At 42.7% G+C, this 24,685-nt stretch overlaps 1 protein-coding gene across 5 annotated transcripts in view; it reads left to right on the forward strand.

Moving 5' to 3' along the window:
• Positions 1-24,685, forward strand: part of RAP1GAP2 (RAP1 GTPase activating protein 2) — a 253,052-nt gene that overhangs the window by 133,187 nt on the left and 95,180 nt on the right. For all 5 annotated transcript variants that reach the window (XM_048824054.2, XM_048824056.2, XM_075120918.1 and 2 more), the window contains one exon: positions 24,000-24,084. In XM_048824054.2, the coding sequence (XP_048680011.2) occupies positions 24,000-24,084 (85 nt within the window). The remainder of the gene's footprint in view (positions 1-23,999; positions 24,085-24,685) is intronic.

A 24,685-nucleotide genomic window follows, 5' to 3' on the forward strand; every position in this document is an offset into this window, starting at 1 on the left:
TGTGTGTGTAAATACAGGGGTACTAGAACAGTTTTTATAGTGGGGGTGCTGAGAGCCATTGAACCAAACTGTAAACCCAGTGTATGATGGAAACCACTTCAAGCCAGGGGGTGTGGCTGCACCCCTAGTTCCAGTACCTGTGTGTGTGTGTGTATATATATGAAGGAAAAAGTTAGCTACTTTCAAGTTACCTTTGGCGTAATATCTGGTTCTGTGTGATCCATTCAGTGACCGATAAAAACAACAGTACCTGCAATAATGCATGTTCGAATGCAGGGCTCTGTGAACTGTATTGAACAATGTTTATCCTCTGTACAGAGAAGTAATTAAAGCTAAACTCATTTGCAGTTAAAAGTCACCTTGCTCATCGTTGTGCTTTGGTTCTTCCTTTTGTGAATTATACCTTGGAGAAAGCTTTGTAATAGACAGATTTAAACTGTTAATTTGCAGATGCAGCATTCCGTCCGAGAAAGGCTAGACCAAAAGATGCCATTCTGTGTCTTTGCTGACTCATGCTTCAGTACGTGCAAGTTACTTTAAGATAGGGCAAAATCCCGAGACCAGTGCATAGCCGGAGTAGCTGAACTGCACAAACAATGGAAGGAATTGTCCAACAGAGGGGAGCTGCTCTGCAGCCACTTAGATCCTCTGCATTACACTAGCACAGGGGTGGGCAAACTACGGCCCGTGGTCACATCCGGCCCTCCAGTTGGTTTAATCCAGCCCTCGAGCTCCTGCTGTGGAGAGGGGTCTGCGGCTTGCCCTGCTCCCATGTTCCATCCGTGGAGTGGGGTCGGAGGCCGTTCCGTGAGTGTGTGGAGGCTCCCACAAGCAGCAGCATGTCCCCCCTCCAGGCTCCTATGTTTAGGAGCAGCCAGGGGGCTGCGCGCACTGCCCCCACCCCAAGCACCGCCCCCGCAGCTCCCATTGGCTGGGAACTGCAGCTAATGGGAGCTGCAGGGGCAGCACCTGCGGATGGGGCAGCACGCAGAGTCACCTGGCCACACCTCTGCATAGGAACTGGAGAGGGGACATGCCGCTGCTTCCAGGAGGTGCTTCAGGTAAGCGCCGCCCAGAGCCTGCCCCCCTGCCCCCTCCCGTGCCTCAACCCCCATTATGGAGCCCCCTCCCACACCCTGAACTTCTCATTTCTGGACCCACCTCAGGGCCTGCACCCCCAGCCGGAGCCCTCATCCCCCGTGCTCCAGCCCTCTGCCCCAGCTCTGATCCCCCTCCTGCCCTCTGAACCCCGTGGTCCCAGCCTGAAGCACCCTCCTACACCCAAATCCCTCATCCCCAGCCCCACCCAGAGCCCTCACCCCCTCCTGTACCCCAACCCCAATTTTGTGAGCATTCATGGTCCACCATATAATTTCTATACCCAGATGTGGCCCTCGGGCCAAAAAGTTTGCCCACCCCTGGACTAGCAACTCTGGCTCTTGAGCGCAACTTGTGTAGAATCATAGGACTGGAAGGGACCTTGAGAGGTCATCTAGTTCAGTCCCCTGCACTCATGGCATGACAAAGTATTATCTAGACCATCCCTGACAGGTATTGGAAGAAAAGAGCAGTGGTTCTAGTGATAGTGGCTGAAATCCTAGCCCTGTTGAAGTCAATGGGGCTAGGATTTCACCTAGTGTCACTCCTGCATCCCTGCCAATGTGAATCTTTCTTCCCCAAACCCGTTCCAAGGAAGCACTTGATGCTGCGAGTAATTCCATCGGTTTCAGCAGGGGCTATTCCTGGAGCAAGATTCTGCTCAGTGTGAGTAATGGTGGTAGCACTGGGATGATAGTATCATAAGAGACGCTTTTGGTTCACACTGTCCAAAAAGAACCTGTGTGGTGCAGTGAGAATCCCCAAAGCATCGGTTTCAGTCAGATGCTTATTCAAATTTTGGCCTATATCAGGAATTCAAGCCTTCAAGGGTACCCTTAGCTTCTCTTGAGGTTCACTGTATGACAAAGGCTACCCAATTCCACCTCCTCTTCCAGACACACTGTATGTTCTATATGCATCTCTTCATGACGAGTGAGTACTCAGGTCCTCATCCAGACTAATCCTTTTCAAGTCAAACAGAGGGTGGTCTCAGGTGCTCGAGATTAGGGTTTTATGGAAGACCTACAGGTGAAATCACTCATGGAGGATTTCTGCCCTCTGCTTCTATTTTGTTCTAGTCTATCCTAGATCTTATACTCATCCCCATGGAATCTAGGTGCTTATATATGTGGTTTGTTTATTCCAATTCCAACCAATTGACAAAAGTTCTGAATATGCATGACTGCATAATTTGGGCGTTAAGGTTCAAAACTTTCCAAGCTGACCTGGTAAAAATGTTTCAAATTGTTGAATTTTCAGCAAAAATGTTTTCACTATAACTTTTTGATCAACCAGCTTATAGACAGGGCAATTTGCTTTTGAAATGTTAAGTTTTTTTCTGAAATTTTGATTATTTTTTTATTTTGACTTTTTTCCCCTTGTATTTTTTGACTAGTTCTATTCAGAAGATACAGGAACCAGAACCTAGAATTGTTTTGCTATAATGAGGGTTTAAAAGCATATAGGTAGGACCATTCTGCAAATACTCATTGAAAGGAGTCAAGAAACCTTAGAATCACCTGTTTTCTGGGGGATTTCCTACCCAGTGGGTGACATTCCATTGAATAGCATTGTGTTCTGCGGGACAGGACTTTTTCATGCAGCATAAGTATAATATGAAGGCGTTAGCCCTCCACACGGCTTAGGGCTACATCCATCCATAGCTAGTGTAACTACACTGACTTCCATGGAGTTAGAACAGGGATGGGTTTGGCCCCATCCTGTCTCCTGTCCCTGCAGCTGGGTGCTTGTCCCACTATATGCTTACTCCGATTGTTATTACCTGGGAGCTGGCTGGAAAAAGGACTTTCCATTCTATGGGAAATTCCAACATTTTGAAATATCTTGTTCTGAATCACAACAAAAAAGCCAAAGTGTTGAGATTTCCCACACCGTGGAAATTCTGAAATATTTGTTTGAATAATGTAGAATTGTTTTATGTAGACAAAGCTAAGTTGTTTTGTTTTGATAATATTGAAACATTATAATGTAATAAATATAACATGAGAGTCTAAACAAAACGGATTTAAAAGAAACAAGACACTTCAACTTTTCCCCGAGATATTTTTAAATTGACACATTCCCTGAAAAGTTTTGATTTGGATGACATTGCACTTTCCAATGGAAAACTATTCCTTCAATGAAAACTTTGTTATCCACTCATTTTCATAACTTGATTTCTATACAGGAGGACATGCATGATACTCAGCGGAAGTGATTTACACTAGGAATCCAGTGTCCGTAGTTTTTTTGTTTTGTTTGAAAGACCCCCTAAAATTTGATAGGCTGCAAGAAATGACCCTTTTATTAACTGTTCTGTAATTAAAAAGGAAATACAGAAAGGATGTGGATAAATTGGAGAGAGTCCAGCGGAGGCAAGGAAAATGATTGGGAGCTGGGGCACATGATTTATGACGAGAGGCTGAGGGAACTGCACTTATTTAATCTGCAGAAGAGAAGAGTGAGGGGGGATTTGATAGCAGCCTTCAACTACCTGAAGGGGGGTTCCAAAGAGGATGGAGCTCGGCTGTTCTCAGTGGTGGCAGATGATAGAACAAGGAGCAATGGTCTCAAGTTGCAGTGGGGGAAGCCTAGGTTGGATATTAGGAACACTATTTCACTAGGAGGGTGGTGAAGCACTGGAATGGGTTACCTAGGGAGGTGGTGGAATCTCCATCCATAGAGATTTTTAAGGCCTGGCTTGACAAAGCCCTGGCTGGGATGATTTAGTTGGGATTGGTCCTGCTTTGAGCAGGAGGTTGGACTAGATAACCTCCTGAGGTCTCTTCCAACCCTGTTCTTCTATGATTTTGTAGAATAAATAAAAAGGACTAAGTTGTCAATCTTTCCATCTCATTGACAGAGTACCCCACACTGCAATTTTCATTCTAGGTCTCCTTTTCCTGTTCCTACTAACACTCATTATATTTAATAACAAGGTATATGTTACATCACATGTTGTTCTTTTTGTGGCTTACTTGCTAAATATTTTAAGATAATAAGGAAGAGGTGGATTTGGGTCCTGGTGTAAATCTGAGGCATTCCATCAGTCAGTGGAGCTGCACCTGGGATTTGGATTGTGAACAGATCCACAACTGGAGAAGATTCAAATCCAGGCTTTTTGGTTCAGCCTGTTACAGAGATGGCATCTGCTGCAAAATGAGCATCTGGTTCAGGGTTTGAATTCTAAACATTTAAGGTTTATTTGGTTTTCTTGATCACGTTTGTGGTTCAAGCCTATGTTTAAAGTACGTGTTCCTGGTCCTCAGCTGGTGTCAATTGATGCAGCTCCATCGAAATCTATGGGTTGACAGCAGTTGACAATCAGTTTTTAAAATGAAGTATTTTATTCAATGCAACCTTTCCCTGGCTTGAAAGTGAGTGTCTCTCTCTCTCTCTCTCTCTCTCTCTCTCTCCCTTAAGAGAAGAAGAAGCAGAAAGTGTACAGAGCACTGCATTGTTGTTAACTGGGATGGAAATTACTCTTCTTCTTCTGGGAGAATGCTCCCAGGAACAGCCAGACTCTGTCTGTATTTTATTGGGATCTTTAACCTGAGATTCAAGCAGCAGTGTGTTGACAGAAAACTAACAGAAAAGTGCAGCCTGCAATGAAAATGTAAAGCAATAGATGCTAGATATTAAATACATTCGAAAGAGAGCTCCATCAAGAGCAAAAAATGACAACTCCAAAACTAAAGGACATCCTTATTTTCCTTCTTTAGGCTAAAACAGAGGGGCAAATTCAACCCTGGTGTAAGGGGAGCACTCTAATAGAATTGTACCTGCTTACATGGGGCATACATTTAGCTCAAAGAATTCACGGTATGAATAAAGTGTAGTCAGGGATGCGAAGTGTGTTTAACTTGCACAGGAGAATGCAGAGCAGATTCAAACATTTACTGTGAAATCTTTGTGTAGGATAGTACATTGATATCTCCCCTCCTGCAAGTTTGTTTATACAATTTAAAACCTGCCTGTTAGCGTAGACGTGCAAAATAATAAAGCAGAGAGCACTTGTAACAAGTTTCTTTCATCCAGATTTTGGATTTAGAAAACAGGAGGAAAATACTTAATCTAGGAAGGAAAAATGATTCTGTGGTTAAGGCACTGGCCTTTGGCGATCTGGGTTCGGGTTCTGGCTCTGCCACAGACTTCCTGTGTGATCCTGGGCATGTCACTTAGGGCTGCCCCACAGTAGGTATGGTACAGAACATTGGGTGGCATTCTGTATTGCTGACTATTCAGTCTATGCATGGCCAAACCTATATCCCTTTGTGGTCACAGCTCAATCCCTCTGAATGGCCAGAAGCTCTGGAGGAGTCGAGCTATGAAAACGAGCATAACTGTAAACACCTCAGTCACTCAGGACACATTTTCAAAAGTGCCTAAGTGACTTAAGAGCCTAAACCCCTTTGAAAGTCATTGACTGATAGGCTCTTATTGTGCTATCCTGAGGCAAAACACCCATTGCAATGAATGGAGTATGCTCTGCTCTGAAGAATGGAAGTAGGGGTTGGGATCCAGGACTCCTGGGCTCCAACTGAACCTTTGCCATTGGCTTGCTGTGTGATCTCCCTTAAGATCCCCGGGCTTGTCTCCTCTTTGTTAACGAAAGTGATTCCAGATGCTTAGATAAAAGGTGCAAGAGACGAGAAAAGTGTTCTGTTGGGGCACATTTATATCAGAGAGAGAGAGAACTATAAATGAGATCCTTGCAATGATTGTGTATAGATTCATTTTGTAATGGAATGAAAAGAGTAACATTTCTTCCCATAAAGATCTGTGAGGTAGATTTTTCAAAGACATACAGAGCCAAACTTATCCCCAGTGTAACTCCATTGAAAACAGTGGAGTTGTACCAGGGATGAATTTAGGTCCATCATCTATTCTTTAAATCAATTCTTACAATGAAGCTGTTGCATGTACTCTTAGGCCTCTATATAATTGAAAACTTGCTCTATAACCATTCCTCCATTCTTACAAGTACTTGATTCCCACTCCTCAGAGTGGAATAAAGCAACCAGTTTAGCTGCTGGTAGGTGGTTATGTTGTTGTGTAACACACTGGTTTTCAACCTGTGGTCTATGGACTCTAGGGGTTCTGCAGACTACATCTAAGATTTCCAAAGGGGTCCGCACCTCCATTCAAAATTTTTGAGGGGTCCTCAAATCAAAATAGGTTGAAAACCTCTGGTGTAACACAAAAGCAGTGGGACAGCACTCCGTGTTAAGCAAGGTAATTTGATCAGGCTTTTGATGTTTTAAGCTTGCCTTTTAAAAAAAGGTACTTTACAAAACCAAATTCAAATAGTCGTTATACTATTTTAAGGCCTGATCCAGTGTTACTGAAGACGGTGAAAAGACCTCACACTGTCTTACTTGGGTTATTGGTCCTTTATACTTCATGAACTCATCCTTATTTACGTTATATCAGAGGCTAACTGAACAAGAATGCATTCTCCAGATAGCCTATGTGATAATGTAGCAACTAGACAAAAGGACTTTTTTTTTTTTTTTGGTGAAACATTTTTTGAATAACAAATGGCTTTTTATGGAAATGAAAACTTTAGTGGGAAGTTCTTGTTTCTTTCAAAATTTTCAAAGTTTTTCTATGAAAAATTGTTGAAGCCTTTAAATTTTCAAAAAATAAAAAAACCCAAAAGCTGAAACATTTTAAAAATGTTTTTCAAATATTGAAAAATGAACATTTTTAGGGGGCTTGAAAACTGAAAAATGTTCACATTTGGTCCTTTCTTTTTAAAAAAAAAAAATGAATAAAATCAGTGAGAATATTTAACCCCCTCTGAAAATGTTCATTATTTTGAAAATATTTTTTTGGCAAAACATAATTACCATTTTCCAAGCAGCACTTGTAGCAACGTCCACCGTAGGTCATTAGCAGGGATCGAAACTACAAAAACTACAAGCCTATGTAACTTGAGCTAAAGGAGGAATTTTGCTAGTTTGTAGCACTAGTAGACTATTATCCTCTGTATGGACTAGAAACTAGATGGAGATAGGACATACTCAGCGAGAGTGTTACAATTTTATTCAGCCTAAGTGGGCTCCCAGTTACATGCTCCAGAATCTTCCAGCCTACCAGTGTCAGTGGCTTTTCTTCTTTATGGCCTGCCTCATTGTGTTGAAAGGCTTCTGGTTCAACAATCACTCCAGAGAATAGGCATAGCCTTGAAAGGCAGAGGCGCATAGTCAGCACCAAAAAGTTTTCAAACTGTATGCAAAGAGCAGGTCTCTCCAAGTGCTCCCTAAATAATCATGGTTTAGAAATAAAAGCAGTCCACCCATCATATACTCTCCTTAATATACATCTTATGTAATCATTTTATCACCCACCTGTAGTTATTACAGTATATAAAGAGAACAATGGATAAGCCATTAATATGTAATGCAGGGTAAAACATAATTCTATTAAACGGTCTCATAGAATCTTAATATACAGGAACAGACTTTGGGATGGAAGTGGCTTGAATTATATTTTTCTTAGATCCCGAGCCTTCTTTTTTTCCTTCGCTCCCCTTTGTTCCCTCTTATACACTCCTCCAATCTCCTCTCTTGGTTTTTTTTTCTTTCTTCTTTTGTCTTCACTCCTCTGTTGTGTTTCTGCCTACAATTCCTTGCTGGGGCTGAGGTGCAAGATCCTTCCTCCTGCAATTGAAATACACTAGTTAATGATGGGATAAAAGCCTACTACAGCTACTAGCCAGTGGAGGTACTCTTTTAGCTCAGTGGTAGAGTCATGCTTTTAGTGCTGAAGGTCCTCGGAATCACACTGTACTGATGATGCATGAGACAATAATTAGAGGACCGAATAAAATTGGGGCCAAGGGGAGGAGAGAGAGAAGAAGGGAATGATAAAAATCTATTTGGCTGTAGGATTTCCCAATGGAGACTCTGAGTTCATTATATGATACTCAAGAACAATATGACTTGGGGTGGGTCGCGAAGGATAAAGTTGGTTTGGTGTAAGTGCACTAAGGTATTTCTTTAATTAGATTTACTAAGTAATGTAGGTTTTGATGTCTTTTTGCTAATCTGCCTAATCAGGACAATGAACAAATAACATTACCGAAATGATGTGCATTGGCTTCCAGGAAGACTCCTCAATGGTCGGAGCTTGCTTCAGACCTCGACAATTTCAAGTGAACAGGATGCTTGAATGAGCCTGGACTCTGGACATGGGGCATAGGGATGGGGATGGTTTGGCAGCTGACTATGATTGTGGAATATAGTAGCAGGCTAATTCCTTGAGCAAATTCATATGTAAGTGGTGGGCAGAAGATTTCTAGATCCACATGCAGAACAAAACGTGTTTGGGTAACATTTCAAATTAACAGTTCCCTGACAAGTTTTTAATTTAGTTGGAACTCTTATTTAAAACATATGTTGTTAGGATTAACAGATATAACCCAGTGCTCAGGGCTATCGTAAATCATGCACCACTGAAGTTTCACTGAACCCATGATGAGGGCTTAGGTGATTTACCTCCTGGAGAAACACTAACTCCATGGCTTGCACCCCTTTACAATAATCTGATTGGGCATCAGGCTGCTGGCGTTTAACCTTATATGTGGCAGACAGCTGAATTGTTTTGGGTGAGGCTGACACCCTAATTCAAGGTAACGTATATAAATGCATCACTGATCATTAACAACTAAGAGAAATTGCTTAGTGATGGACAGATTTTGCACTTCTTGAAATCAGGGGGCAAGTCTGGCCCTCAACACGAAATTTATTGTGCGAAAGAAAAACCTGTTGGTGAGATGAATATGATGCTATGGCAACCTGTTACAAAACCCAGATAAACCAGAGCAGATAAAATTATTTGTGCATATCTCTCCAGCTGAACTGGCCACACTTTGTGCCTTTGTGCCTATTGTTTAACCTTAGGAGCCTGCTCCAGAGCTGGGAATCCAAATACAGATTAGAGCAATCAAGCTGGAGCACAGGCTTCAAAGGAAATGCAGCAAAGGACTTGCAGTTTACGCCAGACCAGGCTGTGCTTTTATGTGCAGAGCATCCCAGCAAGTCAAAGAGCAAAGAACAATACCTGCCTCTTATATAGCTCTCTTCATCTGCAGACATATGTGAGCTCTCACTTGATAAATGAGAATGGAAGAGCTGGATAAATAATACAGCAGGTTGGAATATGAATGCCCCTCTTCCCAACACACAATTTTGACCAAACTTTTTTGTGGCTTTTGACAATTTCTTGTGTTCCCATAAAATAACAAAACACAAGACTGAAAAAAAGTCAGTTTTTAAAAGAATACCTGAAAAAATTAGATGAAATCAGGTTTTAAAAAAAAGATGATGGATCTTTTTTAACCAGCTCTAAAAAATAGGTTAGTACAATTTCATCCCTTGATTATAAATTTAATGTTTGGAAAGAAAGGAGACCATTTTCATGGATGCTCAAGGCATTTTACTTCACATTGGCAGTATACATGTAAATGATGCCCACTTTGCACTGCCAGCTTGGTGCAAAGGGGCTTTAATGTCAACAAGAAGCAGGCCCAGAGCGTTCCAGGTTTTGGCATAAAAAAATGTAGTGATGAGCGGATTTAGTTCATTCTGTTGCTCTTTTGCACACGTAAGAAACAACACCTAGAGCACTTTGTATGTGCCCATTATCCCCCCCTCTTTCCAGCAGCCAATGCAGATGGCATCTTGCACTTTCCTACACTTCACTTGACTCTGCACACTGTCTCTCCATAGGTCTGGAGACAGAAAGATCCATTTTTCTATCTCATATCAGCCTTCTTCTTTCTCTGTTGGACCTTTAGGGAGGAACCCCAGAAGAGTCAGCAGTTTCAATGTTAAATACATAAGGGACTTTCTGTTTGCTTGTTACCCACAGAAAATACGCACAAGCAGCAAAGCCTGACAGCAGACCATTCAGAGATAGATACTGCTTGCTTGAAGCTGTCTGTGGGAAGTGTGGTTTGGTTCCTCAGCTGGTGAATAGTGATAAAGCTCCACTGAGATCAATGAAAATCACACCCATTTAGACCCTCTGAAGATTTGGCCCAGTTCTTTGGTCTGCTATACCCTCAGTTCATTTGGAAAGGAAATAGGCCAATAATGTGTGTGATTTACCACTCTGTTGCTCCGTTTCGACACGGGTTTATCTCTGCTGAAATCAGCGGGGTAATCCGATGGAGCTGACAGTGGTTATGCAGCTTGTGTGCTGTACCCAGTGCCTTTCACGCTGTCCAGGCTTGTCTCATTGTCTCCCCTCTGGCTCTTTGTTGCATCTGTCTGTTGTCTCTTGTCTTAAAATTAGCGTGTGAGCTCCTCAGAGAAGGGTCTGGTTTTTTGTCTGTGATTATGGCCTCTAGGTGCCATCACACTATAAATAATAATAATGGACATAAAACTGGAGGAATGGTCTAGTAGATCAGACCAGCACATTTGAGCAAATTTCAGATACTTTATCTTAAACCAGTGGTGCCTAGCCTTATTATACAGGAGGGCCATGTAAACCTAAGCACAACCTCGTGTGGGCCAAACAGATTTGACATATATTTTAATAAGATTTAAAGTCACCTGTATTGATTTATATTTTAAGTTCAGCTTGTTCCATATGTATTTAGATAGCTTGTTTCTATGTACAGTATTGTCTGTTTACACGTGTAAACTAAAAGGATGTAAACATGACGACAAAAGACTAATGAAACCACTGTTAGTATGTTGTGTTGAAGCAGGAAGGCCTTATGAAATACTCTGGTGGGCCATGTATGGCCCACGGGCCAGAGGTTGGACACCCCTATCTTAAATGGTAGCTTTACAGAGGTACAGTAGTTTCATCGAGAGTTAAGCTGGTGAGCAGGAGGGTGACTGCATGAGATATTTCATGATGGAGATAAAATATTTAAGATGAATTCCTCTGATGGACCTCCTTGTGAATATTTGCATTGCTGCTTCTTCCAAGACCTGAAAGCTTGATGATATCAAGGGCCAGAGCCCCAACTGGTGTAAATTGTCAGCTCTTCACTGACGTCTATGGCGCTCTGCTGTTTTATACCAGTTGAGGAACTGGCCCAATAATATTTAATCTGACAATCAGAAAGGATATCGGGCTGCTTTTCTTCATTTTGTAAATTATTCAACCTGCCTGCACAATATTATTCTGTGAGTACCAGAATAGTTAAAACTTCATCCCCAAATCAGCACTTAATTAAAAATCGTCAGATCATTTAGGTTAGTTGGAATCTCAAGTGGATCATGTAGCCCTTTCCCCCTGTGCGTTGCCAGCCTGGACTTCATTATTTCTAAACCAGCCCTAATAGATCGGTGTCTAGTCTTCGCCTTGAATGATGGCAATTCCACAACTCTCTTGGTTGCGTGCTCCATTGCCTGAGATGTTATAACCCTTCCAGGGACAGATTTATGGGCCTGAATTTGGACCAGAAGTTTTCTCTAATATCCAACCTATATTTCCCCTGCCGTAGCTTAAATCCATTGTTTGCTGTTCTGTTCTCATTAACTAATGAGAACTATTGATACATGTCCTCTCAATACCCTCCTTTTATCTATTTGTAGACCCAAAGTATTTTGTCCCCAAAGTTCCTCTTTATCTAAACAATCAAACGTGTTCATTTCATTCAAACTTCCCCCTAGGACTTACTTGCCAAACCTTTAGTCATTGTTGCTGCTCTCCTTTGAGCTCCCTTCAATCTGTCTGGGTATTTTACCCGTGCTGGCCCAGATTCTCTGCTGTACTAAACCCGGAATTCAACACAGCAGAGGGAAGAGAGTCACTGAGCTAGCCTGCTGTGGCTCTTACCAGGCCAAGCTTCTGAATAAGTTAGTGCAGCCTAGTGGACCTTCCGTCACACTTCAATGGACCTGCCCTGATTTACGCCATCTGAGCAGCTAGCCAGGAATGTCTCCAAAATTTGAAGGTGTTTAGGCCTATCATTAATCCTAGTTAGCTTTTTTCCCCTTTTGGTGACAGCCGCACAGCGTTGACCGAGCAAAACGTCCTACATTCAAATTGATGGCATGTGTCTGTCTGGCTGTTTGGATAGAATGCATTAACTTCTGCATACTGCGTCTGATCAGCTGCAGAATTTCAGGGAAAGTTTCACAGCCCCACGATGCAGCAGAGGGGGGAATGCGGAGGCACCCAGAGTCCCTGCACGCCCCTTTCCCCACCATGGCAGGGTAGGCTGGGAGATGGGGTGGAAACAGAGCCCCAGGCATGTGGCGGAGTGGTGGTGGGTGGTAAGAGGCACACACAGAGCCCCTGGCATGAGGGATGAGTAGGAAGGGATTTCAGGAAGTCCCTGAAATAGAGGGGAAAGGGAGGGTGAGCCCACAGGAAAGTTGTGGGGGGAAATGGAAGAATGGAAGGAGCCCCTAGTGCATGCAATGAGGTTGGGCTCCACAAGTTACTACATGTGCAACCCCCAAGTTCATTTATAGGTAATGGTTTATCCACTGTAACCCCCTTCATAGTGTATTAACTTTTCCAGCATGATTTCAGGATGTAGATCAGGGGTTCTTAGACTTTTGTACTGGTGACCCCTTTCACACAGCAAGCCTCTGAGTGCAACCCCCCTTATACATTAAAAACACTTTTTTGTATATTTAACACCATTATAAATGCTGGAGGCAAAGCGGGGTTTGGGGTGGAGGCTGACAGCTCGCGACCCCCCATGTAATAACCTTGTGACCCCCGAGGGCCCCAGTTTGAGAACCCCTGATGTAGATGATTCAGAGGGCAGTATGGCAGTAGCCTGCTGGGGCTGAAAAATTTCAGATAGGAGCAGATACCATTAATGGTAAGGAAGAAATACAGTAATAAGATAAAGGGGGTAAATAAAATACCAAGAATGGTGTTCTGTCAAACAGTAATAGTAATGGGTTCAGAATGCTGTTAGTATTTTTGCTTTGTTCCAATTGACCTCCTTCTAGTCTTTAATATTGTAATTAAAGTAAGTGCATTAATGTACCATATTCACGGAATGTACTCACAAATGGCAGCCCCTCTACCACATTTACTAGTGCCAAGTCACAAGGGAACATTACAGTCCCAGTCAGCATTCATGGATGTGAAGCAGTCTCCTGCAGTTTTCATTTGCTTTATTTTGACGTCAGCCCTGCAGTGACAGGGAGAGGTGCCAATTCCAAGAGCTCTTTCATTTGGTAGCATTCAGATTGCAAAGTTACGAAGGTCAGTCTTGCTAACTTAAAAGGTGTAACAATGCCATTAAAGAATACGGGCTAAACTGATTGTGAAGCAAAAACAACAATCAGTGGTGTGATATACAGGTGAAACTAATGTAGAACATTTTGTATGGCAGAATAAATAGAATCACAGGTGATCTTAAACAAGACATATTTATGAAAGAAAAATCTACAGCTACAGACATAAACACACAGGAATCCACATTGGTTGAGTTCCAGCTTAGTCTCCTTTGTTTACCAGGGACCACATACCATCAGGATCTCTATGAAGCACAAAGAGACACCTAGGGTTGGATTTTCAAAAGTCACTCAGCCGTGGCCTAACTTTGCTTTCATGTAAGTCAATGTGAGCAAAGTTAAGCCACAGCTGAGGACTTCTGAAAATCCCACCCTAGTGGCTGAACGATATAATGGAAGCAAACATACTGTTGTATTTATAGTGCCTTTCAGCCTCCTAGATGGTCCTGGAGCTACATACAAACAGAAATCAGCCATCACAGAAATGCAGCTGCTTCTGGAAATAAATTATGATCGCTGTTTAACAGCACACAGCAGCACCGCACAGGCGGAAAGACAGGAAGTGGAGAATGCTGCATCCAATTGTGACTGCTGGAGGAATTTTCTGAATGATCATAACAGACCCTGCTGCCCTTAAAACTGCTGAATCTAGGGTCATGAAATGTAATTACTTCAGCTGCAATTTGCCAGGTTGCTGATTTTAACATCCTCACTTGTTCCCACAATGCCTTGTCATCTTTAAGGGCCACAGGTCGTCAGGACTTGAGTTTGACATGTCATCTTAAAGAAGTGTTGTAGACAGAAAGGAAAGGAAAAGTCTAGTGTCTTTGTGGTAACAAGTACCAGGAAAAGGTGAGGAGGGAATAGGAAAGCTGCTTATTCATTTTACCTAAATTGAGGATCAAATTGCAGAATTAGAATGAGGATTTCAAACATCCCAAAGTTGATTGTTACCATCATTTTTTGTATAGCGGGTAATGTCTAGGAGCTCCAGTTATGAACCACGACCCCATTGCTAGGTGCTATTCAAACACACAGAGCAAAAAGATGGTTCCTACCCTAAATAGCATAGGAACATGCTCATGTCTGCAGGTTTGGGTCAGATCATTATAAGCCATCTTGCATACTTGCCAAATTAGAAACTGGGATTTTGAACCTTGGCCCCATTGCCAAAAATATAATAATAAGAACACACAAGATGAACTGCCCTTGGAACTGTTTAGAAGGATATTAAACAGGAGACCTTGGAACCACCACCGCTAGGAAATCAGTAATGCCACGAACAGAGGAATCCTTTAGAATATAACATGGGGTGGGAAGGTATTATTCAATTAAAAGAACAGAGAGAATCTATGCTTTAGAAAAAACCCTGGGCCAGTGAGTCTCAGAGCCCAGATGCCAACCCAAGCCAAAATGTCTACATGCTTATTTTTAGCACTGTAGTGAGAACCTGAGTCTGTAGAATTGGGCTTTGAAACGTGCTGCTCCAGTTTTTGTTGGTTGGTTTGTTTGCAGTGTAGACATACCCACTGCGGTTAGACTGTAGTTTAGAATAATCAAGACCCATCGTATGAAAGCTCAGCTGCATCTCATTATACAGTCTCAAGGATTCCCTTTCAGGCTTCTCTCTTTTGGTGCCTGATCCAAAGCCCACTGAAGTCAGTGGGCATTTTTCTCTTGACTGCAGCGGGCTATAGATCTATCCAGTGGTGGATCCAGGAGTTTGCGTGTGCCCATTTTACCTCTAAAAATATAAATCTCATCCATCCCAATGAGATCTTTGGCTTAGCGAGCTAGCCGGCTGCCTCAACGTTTTTCTCCTAACAAATTCCCACCTAATGCTGCTTAATTCCTTCCTCTTATTCTGTGCTATTGGGCAAAGGTCAGGGAGAGACAACAGTTTATCTCTGGCATTGCATCGATTTAGCTCCCCTGTTATTTCTTGATTCCCCACGTCTTGTCCTAATCATGAGAACTCCAGAGAATCCAGATTAACATGCCCACCACCCTCCTACTGCCAGAAGGATCCTTCCTTGACAATTCCTCAATACCCGCCCCCAGGGCCTGTGCTGCTTTCTCCTGAATAAAGAATCTCTTGAGCAGTGGTGTTTCCCAGAAAGCAACTGTAGCCATTGGCCTCCTTGCCTACAGGGAACCCTGCATTCTTCTTTGATCTTCACTCGCTTTTCCTTCCCTTGACTTTTGGTAGTGTTGATTCTCCAGAGCTGTCCATCTGGCCCCGTTCAGGAATAGAGCTGGGTGAACTATTTCAGACAAAATTCTTTTTTCATAAAAAAAAAAAAAAAATGCAGATTCAGGAGAGCCGAAACGTTTTGCCACTTTGTGTTCAATTCGTCAAATTGTTTGGTCAAAAAAGAAATGAAAATTCCGAAAAAGTCCAAACATTTCATGTTGACATTGGCAAAATGAAATGTTTTGCCTTTGATGCAAAAAGGTGTCTTGTTTTTGAAATTTGATTTCAATTGTATTACTTTTTTTGTTTACTTTTTTGATATGCTGAATTGTTTTGGGTCGACTTGAAACTATTTCTTTTTAGACTTCTTTGGCTCAAAAAAACCAGTTATTTGCACAGCTCTGTTCATGAACTATTCTGGGTATCCACAGGGAACACAATGTGGAATCCTGCAGTGTTCCAGCTTCATGCTCTGGGGTTTTGGCAGTCTCCTGGGATACTCCAAAGAGTAACTTATGGGGAAGCTCCAGAACACCACTAAAATCCCAAGGGTCAGGTTCTGGTATCCTTACTCATGTTGGATAGTATCTTACTCCTCAAGTAACTTCCATTGGCTTCAATGGGACTAACCGAGGCATAAGATATTACCCAAGGTGAGTCAGTTTATCAGAATCTCATTGCACCAGAGCAGGGTACTGAGTCAAATGTTCGTTCAGTAATCGGTATCACTTAGCCATCTATATTTCTTCCTTACCCGTGTAGCAGGTGTAGATTGAAGCCCCCATCTTCACGTTTCAAAGATGTTCTGTGAAGCTGGAGCCCAGTTGATTCCAGTGGGGATCTGTGCACATGCAAGGATCTGCCCAATTGGGATAGCTTGCAGGATCAGGGCCTTAGATGCGGACAAACTGCAGGTGCAATTGTAAAGGCTGGGCTGGGGAACCCTGAGCAGTTTGGCTTTCTCAGTCCACTCCATGTTGTTCGTGGTAGTTGAGACAATGCATCAGTCTGTGTGAAAGAGAACAGCAAGGTCAGCGTTAAAGCAGTTCCTGTACTTATTCCTCTCCATTTTCCTGCAGAAGTGGCTTCAGCCTTGTTTAATTTCACCTGAACCAGCAGCGCAGGAGACAAAATATTTGCCTAGCCATATGGTTGTGATATATACTGATTATGAAAGCTGTGAATTAGTCAATGAGCATAACAGATGCAGCATAGCAAACTGCATAACGTACTTACATGCAGCACAAAGGTCAAAGAAGACAATCAAAATAGCAAGAGAGGAAGGATGGACTTGTAGTTGAGGCAGAGGATTGGGATTATGCAAATCTGGGTTTAATTCCTGGCTCTGCTACAAACTTCCCTTTGACCCTGGGCAAGTCACTCAATCTCTCGTATATTGGTTCCCAATCTGTAAAATGAGGATAAAAGTACCTACTGTCTTCCAACCTTTGTCTGTCCTGTCTGTTTAGCCTGTAAACACTTCAGGGTAGGTACTGTCTACTATTATGTTGTATGTACAGCACCTGTCCCAATGGAACCCTGATTTGGATGAGGCCTCTAGTGCTATGGGAATACAAATAAAAACAATAATTAAAAAAAACACACAAATCAGGGGTATCTGTGGATCACTTGTGGTCTGTGTTACCAAGAACTCTGACTTCATACACCAAGACTCAGGGTAAAGTCCTGGCCTCATAGAAGTCAATGACAAAACTCCCCTTGATGTCAATGGGGCCAGGATTTCATCCGTAGTACTAAGGCAAAGCACTGTCAAATTTATTGGGTATATTCCGGCTTGGCTATTTCCATCTAACTAAGCCGGGCCAAAGGGCCCTATGTTAACATATAACTGGCTCTTGAGTGAAAGATGGTACAGATGATTTGGGAGCTGCAGCAATGCTCTGAAGTGGTTGATTTGTTGGTTGTTGACATGTTCTGAAAAGGATCTTTCCAGGACTTGACATCATCTTTAAATATCGTGACACGGCTTAGTCCCCTGAAAATCCATGAGGTGTGTTTATTGGATAACTGGCTCAGTGGACGAAAACCTGAATAACTGTAAATGACACAGAGTAATGTAGGTATATTATTTTTTAAAATTATTTTCATTGATTTTTCTTCCACATTCCATATACAGGAACATCTGCTATGAAATACAGCTCTACTACTGATTCTGTCCTAGGTAGCAAATTGAGCCCAAATCTTGCCAGCAACTGTAATGGGACCGCCTGATCGGTGCAGATTCTGTCTAGTACTTACCTGCGTTGACCATGTGTGCAGGAAGGTGTAAAGAGCTTTCTGGGCCCTGGATCAAATTCTCTGCTGCTGTGAAGAAGCACAGCTCCATTGTCTTGAATGGAATTTTGGCCATTTATACTGATAAAGACTTTGGCCACCCATGGTCAAGTTACAACAACACTGCAGTTGGGAGATACAGTTTCCGGCTCAGTTAAATATATCTGCTAAAATAGCTGTGGGCGGCATGGGCAGCGGCTTGGGCTAGCCACAATAATATGCTGCTATTTTTAGTAAGCTAGCCTGATCAAAGCTAGCTCAGGTATGTCTGCCTGAGATGGAAAGTATACCTCTGGCATAACCTGAGAGGAGAAAAGAGCCTGTTACCCCAGGCTCTGAGATGGACCATGGACTGCTGCTTAGCTGGGAGTATTAGCCACTGTGTTCCTGCATTTAGGTAGGTTTTCCAGGATTTGCAACAATTTGCACTCCATAGCAGAGGGCAGGAACACAAGGCCTTTTATATATTTTGGATCCAAAAGGCTGCAGGAACTTTTAATACTTTGTATCTTTTCTGGGGGGGGGGGGCGGGGGGAAGAAAAAAATAACGGACATGATTTTTTGCCTCTGCTTCTCGGTACTGAGTCAATTTTCACCATTAGGAAGTGTTATCTGCACAGACACCTACTACACCTCCAGGCCTGACAATTCCTAACTGGTGTCAATAAGATGCTAGGCAAGTCACCACGGGAGTCACTTGCTGTTACAAGACCAGAAGTGTTAGCTTGCTCGGGTTGTCACGGCTGGCACTTTTGTGGGTGGAATTTGGGCACTGCTATAACAATCTTGGGCCTGATTCTCAGCTGGTGTAAATCTATATTGCTCCCTTGAAGCCAATGGAGTTGTGTTGATTTACATCAGCTGAGGATCAGGTCCTTGTTCCAGATTTTCTAAAGTGCCTGCTAATTTTGGGTGCCATAATTGTTTGGTGGCGAATTTGAGGCAGTTGGGGCTTGTTTTTCAGAGGGGACGAACTCTCACAGCTCCAATGGGAGTCAGTGGGACTCGTCTATCCGTAAATGCTGTTCACGGGGTTGCAGGTTCCAGTCCTCATTCTCCATTATCCCACCTAGGGTCGCCAACCCTCCAGGATTGTCCTGGCGTCTCTAGGAATTAAAGATTAAACTTTAATTAAAGATTATGTCATTTGATGAAACCTCCAGGAGTACATCCAATCAAAATTGGCAACCCTACTCCCACGTATACTGTTACTCCACTGGCTGCTCTAAGATAACTGCTGAGGAAAATAGGAATTACCATGCGAGATAAGACTAGCACATTATCATGTATTTGACCATGGCTGAATACCTGATGCTCTGGAGGAAGATGGAAAAAAAACACCATAGTGAATAACTTTGGGATATACTGCCTGTAGGGCAAGATTAATTTTCTTATCCTAGGTAGTTACAGGTTGCTTTATGCTCTGAAGTATGAAGGTTTATAGTCCTTATACTTTTTTTTATCTTGCTTAGAATAATGGTGGATGTTCTAATTATTCCTTAGAGACTAACCAATTTATTTGAGCATAAGCTTTCGTGAGCTACAGCTCACTTCATCGGATGCATACTGTGGAAAGTTTAGAAGATCTTATTATATACACACAAAACATGAAAAAATACCTCCTCCCACCCCACTCTCCTGCTGGTAATAGCTTATCTAAAGTGACCACTTTCCTTACAATGTGTATGATAATCAAGGTGGGCCATTTCCAACACAAATCCAGGTTTTCTCACCCCCCCCCCCCACAAACTCACTCTCCTGCTGATAATAGCTTATCCAAAGCGATTACCAGCAGGAGAGTGAGTTTGGGGGTGGGGAGGTGAGAAAACCTGGATTTGTGTTGGAAATGGCCCACCTTGATTATCATACACATTGTAAGGAGAGTGGTCACTTTAGATAAGCTATTACCTGCAGGAGAGTGAGTTTGTGTGTGGGGTGGGGGGGGGTGGGGTGAGAAAACCTGGATTTGTGCTGGAAATGGCCCAACTTGATTATCATACACATTGTAAGGAGAGTGATCACTTTAGACAAGCTATTACCAGCAGGAGAGTGGGGTGGGAGGAGGTATTGTTTCATGCTTTGTGTGTATATAATAAGATCTTCTAAACTTTCCACAGTATGCATCCGATGAAGTGAGCTGTAGCTCATGAAAGCTTATGCTCTGATAAATTGGTTAGTCTCTAAGGTGCCACAAGTCCTCCTTTTCTTTTTGCGAATACAGACTAACACGGCTGTTACTCTAAAACCTAATTATTCCTATGACTGCGAGCCCGTCAGTTGACTCGGGCCCTGAGACTCACTGCTGCAGGGTTTTTCTGCCGTGTAGGTGTAGCCTAAGTGACTTGCTGAAGGTCACACAGGGCTCTATAGTGGAGCAAGGAATTAAATCCAGGTCTCTCAAGCCCTAGGCTACCACCTTATCCACTGGACCATCCTTCCTTTCGACAGCTGATGGTCTGACCTTTCCATGTCAGAGCTGTGCTAATGCAGTGGGGGATAAAGACTAGCAAACGTTACTTCAAATAAAACCCACAAGTTTGTTTTGAGAGTGGTTATTATTAAGTATTTTTATTACAGTAACTCCCAGAGGCTCCAGCCTCTACTGGAGCCCCATTGTGTCAGATGCTGTACAAACACATAGAAAGACAATTCTTCTCCCTAAAAGCTGGCAGTTTAAATAGGCAAGATAGACCCAAGTTCAAGGGGGGAGAGGAAAGAAGTGCTATTGTGCCCATTCTATAGAATGGAAAACTGAGCTGCACTGAGATTAAGTGATTTCTCAAGGTTGCCTGGGCAGTCTGTGGCAAAGCTGAGAACTGAACTCAGATCTGTGTCCCAGCCCCGGTGCCTTAATTACAAAACTATTCTGTAATAATAGTTTTCCTTTCAGTATTCACGAGCCTTTTTATGTGCTCTCTGAAAATATAAGTACAAGGGAATTTTAATCCGAAACAGTTCTTCCAGGGTGGAGTCCTGCTTTGTGGTAATAAGTGGGTCTTGAGTGAGGCATAGGCCACGGCAGGTTCTTTGCACAATGGTGAATTTAACCCACAGGAGAGACTTGTGAACAAGTGTTTTCACATGACTTTTCACACTGTAAGTGTTTCCCTGGCCAACTTTCTGTTGATTTTGGAGAGTTCAGTTAGGCACCAAAACCAGACTCATGTGACAACGCTGCAGTCGGAGGGGTGACTGCAACAGGTGTAGAGATACGCGAGCTATCTTTGATCTAGCTAGCTCCAATAACAATAGACACGAAACAGGGTAGTTGCCGGAGTGCCTACCCAGGGTCCCAGGCCAGCTTGTACAGTCCATACTGGCTTCACTGCTATTGTTATTCAAGCTAGCTGCGTTAAAGATCAGGTATATCTCTGATTTCAGTGTAGACACTTAGGCTACCAATAACACAATACAAACTGCAAATACCTGAAACAGTGATTGCAGTGAATAACCCGTGAGAACCACCCATAGGCTGAAATATGTTTCCATAAAACCTTTCTATCGAAGTACTTCTATGCCCCCTTCCTTCTCACCAGCAAATGTTCATAAGTACATTCTCTCAACCGCCCTGTGAGTTAAGAGAAGAATTATCCCCATTTACAGTTCATAGAATATCAGGGTTGGAAGGGACCTCAGGAGGTAATCTAGTCCAACCCCCTGCTCAGAGCAGGACCAATCCCCAATTTTTGCCCCAGATACCTAAATGGCCCCTTCAAGGGTTTAGCAGGATAATCCTCAAACCACTGAGCTATCCCTCCCCCATCAAGGCCTGGACTAGATGCCCCACATAATATAGAACATTTGTGGCAGAGCCAGGAATTGAACCCAGGTGTCCTGGATCCTTGAGTTTTAGTCACAGGATCACCCTTCCTGTCTTACCCCTTTGCCTGATAACTCTGAATGATGAGGATATTGATAAAAAATAAAAAGCTACTTGTGGATAATTGGTGGGGGAAAAAAAGGTGGGGATCTGAATTAGTTGTATAGATTCTGTTCCCTGAGAACAGCAAAGGTTAGAGCTGGATGAAAATGGAATTTCTGTCCTGTGGGAAATTCCAGGTTTTCTAAATATTGTTTCATTCTATTTTGGAACGAAACATCAAACTTTGGAATTTTCCATGAAAGGGAATATTCTGATTTGGAAACATCAGAATCACTCCTCCAATCATTGGGGAATCTGTCAGTCAAATATTCCATTGAAATGGGCACATGCCTGCTACGCATTTCAATTCCAAGGAAACAGTGTATTTCCACAGAAAACTGTTCCATTGAAAATTTTTCAACCAGCGTTAGCAGAGATGCAGGAGTGGGTTAAAGACTCTGAAAAGACTTCCCTTACAGAATTGTGCCATTGTAATTTCTCTTCTTGATGAATTGGCAGATGCAATTTCTCTCTCTTCTCAAGGTGGTGGTTGTTGCTATCCCTCCATGTAACTTGCAAACTCTATTCCAGGGATAGTCAATTATTTTTTGTCAAGGTACAATGTCTTGGTCAAGGTATAGTCAAGGTCCAGCCTGCAGAGAAAAATTTTTCACACCACAACAACAATGATGATAATAAAAAGATTTGGGGGTCCATTCAAAAGCATCTGGTGGTCCGTATTTGGCCCATGGTCTGCCTGTTGACTACCTCTGCTCTGGTCCATTAACTGCCCTTGAGCTAATTTATTTAGCATGCTCTTTCACAAGCATTTCATTTAGTATTCATTGCCATAGCACTGGTCATGATGAATTCATTCAAGACTGCGTGGGCAAAAATACTAGAACTTGGCCAAGAAGGTGCTGGGCTTGGTTCTCTGCTGTCTTACACAATTGAAGGGAATCACACTGGTGCCAAACTAGAGAAGGGAGTGGAAAATCAGGCCTGCAGTACAGATCTGGATCCATGTTAGGCTGAAGACTATGGGAGAGAATTTCAAAGGCAGAAATGGCAGGTACGTTTCTATTGATCATCAGTGGGCATTAGGTGCCTACCTGGTGTTTGTGCCTTAGAAAATCTCCCCTTGTGCTAAAATAATCAAACTTGGGTCCCTAAAGCTAGACGTCTAAACAAAAGTGGTTTGATTGTCCATTCCCATTAATGTACTGTGGCTAACCCACATTGTGGGTGCTCAGCACCTTTAAAATCACTCCTCTTTTATTTAGGTGAATAGATATGGATTTAGGTACTCCCATTTGAAAATAGCAACCCAGGTCCATTGCATATGTGAGTTTCCAGTGGGAAAAGTCTGAAACTGAGGGAGTGAAAAAGACGCGTCCAGGTGCCCGCAGACCTGGTCTTCAGTTGCAGGTACAGATCGCTAAGTGCCTTATTTAAAGCAGAATAGGCACTGTCTGCACCAAGGAGCCTCAATGGAGAGCTTGTGCCAGGTGCTACCCCCAAGGAAAAAAGGAAAAAACTTGCAACTCAAGTTATTCACTGACCACACCCTACTCCATGCAGGCTACCTACAGTGATCAACAATGTGTTACTACATCCTGCACTGCAGTTATTTCCATTTCCACTGTGGATAAATGTTGACTGTATAGCACTTCTCTGAATGTGGCTTTCTTTCTATGCTAAACACTCCGGACCACACTTATACATGACATTGATATGTGCTAAAAGTATTTGGTGGAGTTACTCCGGATTTACTCCAGTGTGACTAAAATCAAAATCTATTCCACTGTGCATAATGTTCATGTTGGACAGAGAGAGAGAGAGAGAGAGAGATGAACAAACACTGCTCAGTCAATAGATAACGCCAGATGGAGAAGATGGAGAAAAAAAATTGTCGCAGTGGTGTTGTCATAGAAACATAAGTCTGTTTATCTAACTCCTGGTCATCCCAGCAGCGTAAATCACCTGAAATGAAATTTACCTGCGGCACACACAGTAGTTAAGGGCTCTATTTTGGCAACCTTCAGTTGGATTCCCAAAGAAAGAGCAGCCCACTTTATGGTCCAGTGAAGCATTTATAATTTAGGTCAGAATCTTTCCAAGCTACAAGATTTTTTTTTATTTTATAAAATGTTGTTGTCACAGGTTAGATATTTATATTTAAAAACAAACCTTGACTTAAAAGTTTACAGGGTTGAAAAAAATCAGAGGGGCCTAATTTTCTCCTCTCTGGACTGTGCTGCTTTCTTCCAAAGGCTGGGTAATTAGGAAAAGTTTTGAGATGGATCCTCTTCTTTTACAGGAAACAGGAGCTGTTAAATAACACAGATGTGACCATTCCAGACCGGCCTTTATCCCCTCCACTCACTGCCCCAGCAACCATGAAGGTAGGTTACATACATAATACATTACGGATTGCGTTCTTTACATTTTATTCCTGTTCTGCTTTGCAAAGTGCATGCTGCATCCCGTAATGTGGGTGCAATATCTTTTGGAGGTCTGGTGGAAGGAATTGTACGGTACATACACAACCCAGCTTAAGGTGATTGCTTTGAAACCGAAGCTAGTTAATACCAGTGTTTAAAAGTAGCAGCTGTGTTGTCTCAGGCTTTCCTGGGTGGATTCTGGAATTGAGCCAGAAGATTGTTCTGCTGCCATCAGCTAGAGTGTGGCTGCAAAAGGCTATGGGCTATGTTGCCCTGTGCCTCAGGCAGTCATTGACAGCAGTGCAAAGCAGTTGTCAAACGATACTAGATCAGAAGGGTGGTAGCACTCGGGGCCCACTCTGCATGAGTGACTGCACACGCTGCAAGGTAAAGAAGCATCTGACCCTTTGTCTGTCTTAAAAATTGTTCCAGTACTGTTATAACCTGGGGGTTTGCTGCCAAAGCGGTGATCTTTATTTATGATTTGTGTGCCCGGTGCTGTATATAGAAGATGCAACCCATGCCCTAAGGAGCTTATTTTCTAAGGGCTAGATTTTAGACC

This window comes from Caretta caretta, chromosome 17, assembly GCF_965140235.1.
Source record: "Caretta caretta isolate rCarCar2 chromosome 17, rCarCar1.hap1, whole genome shotgun sequence".
Classification (NCBI taxonomy): domain Eukaryota; kingdom Metazoa; phylum Chordata; order Testudines; family Cheloniidae; genus Caretta; species Caretta caretta.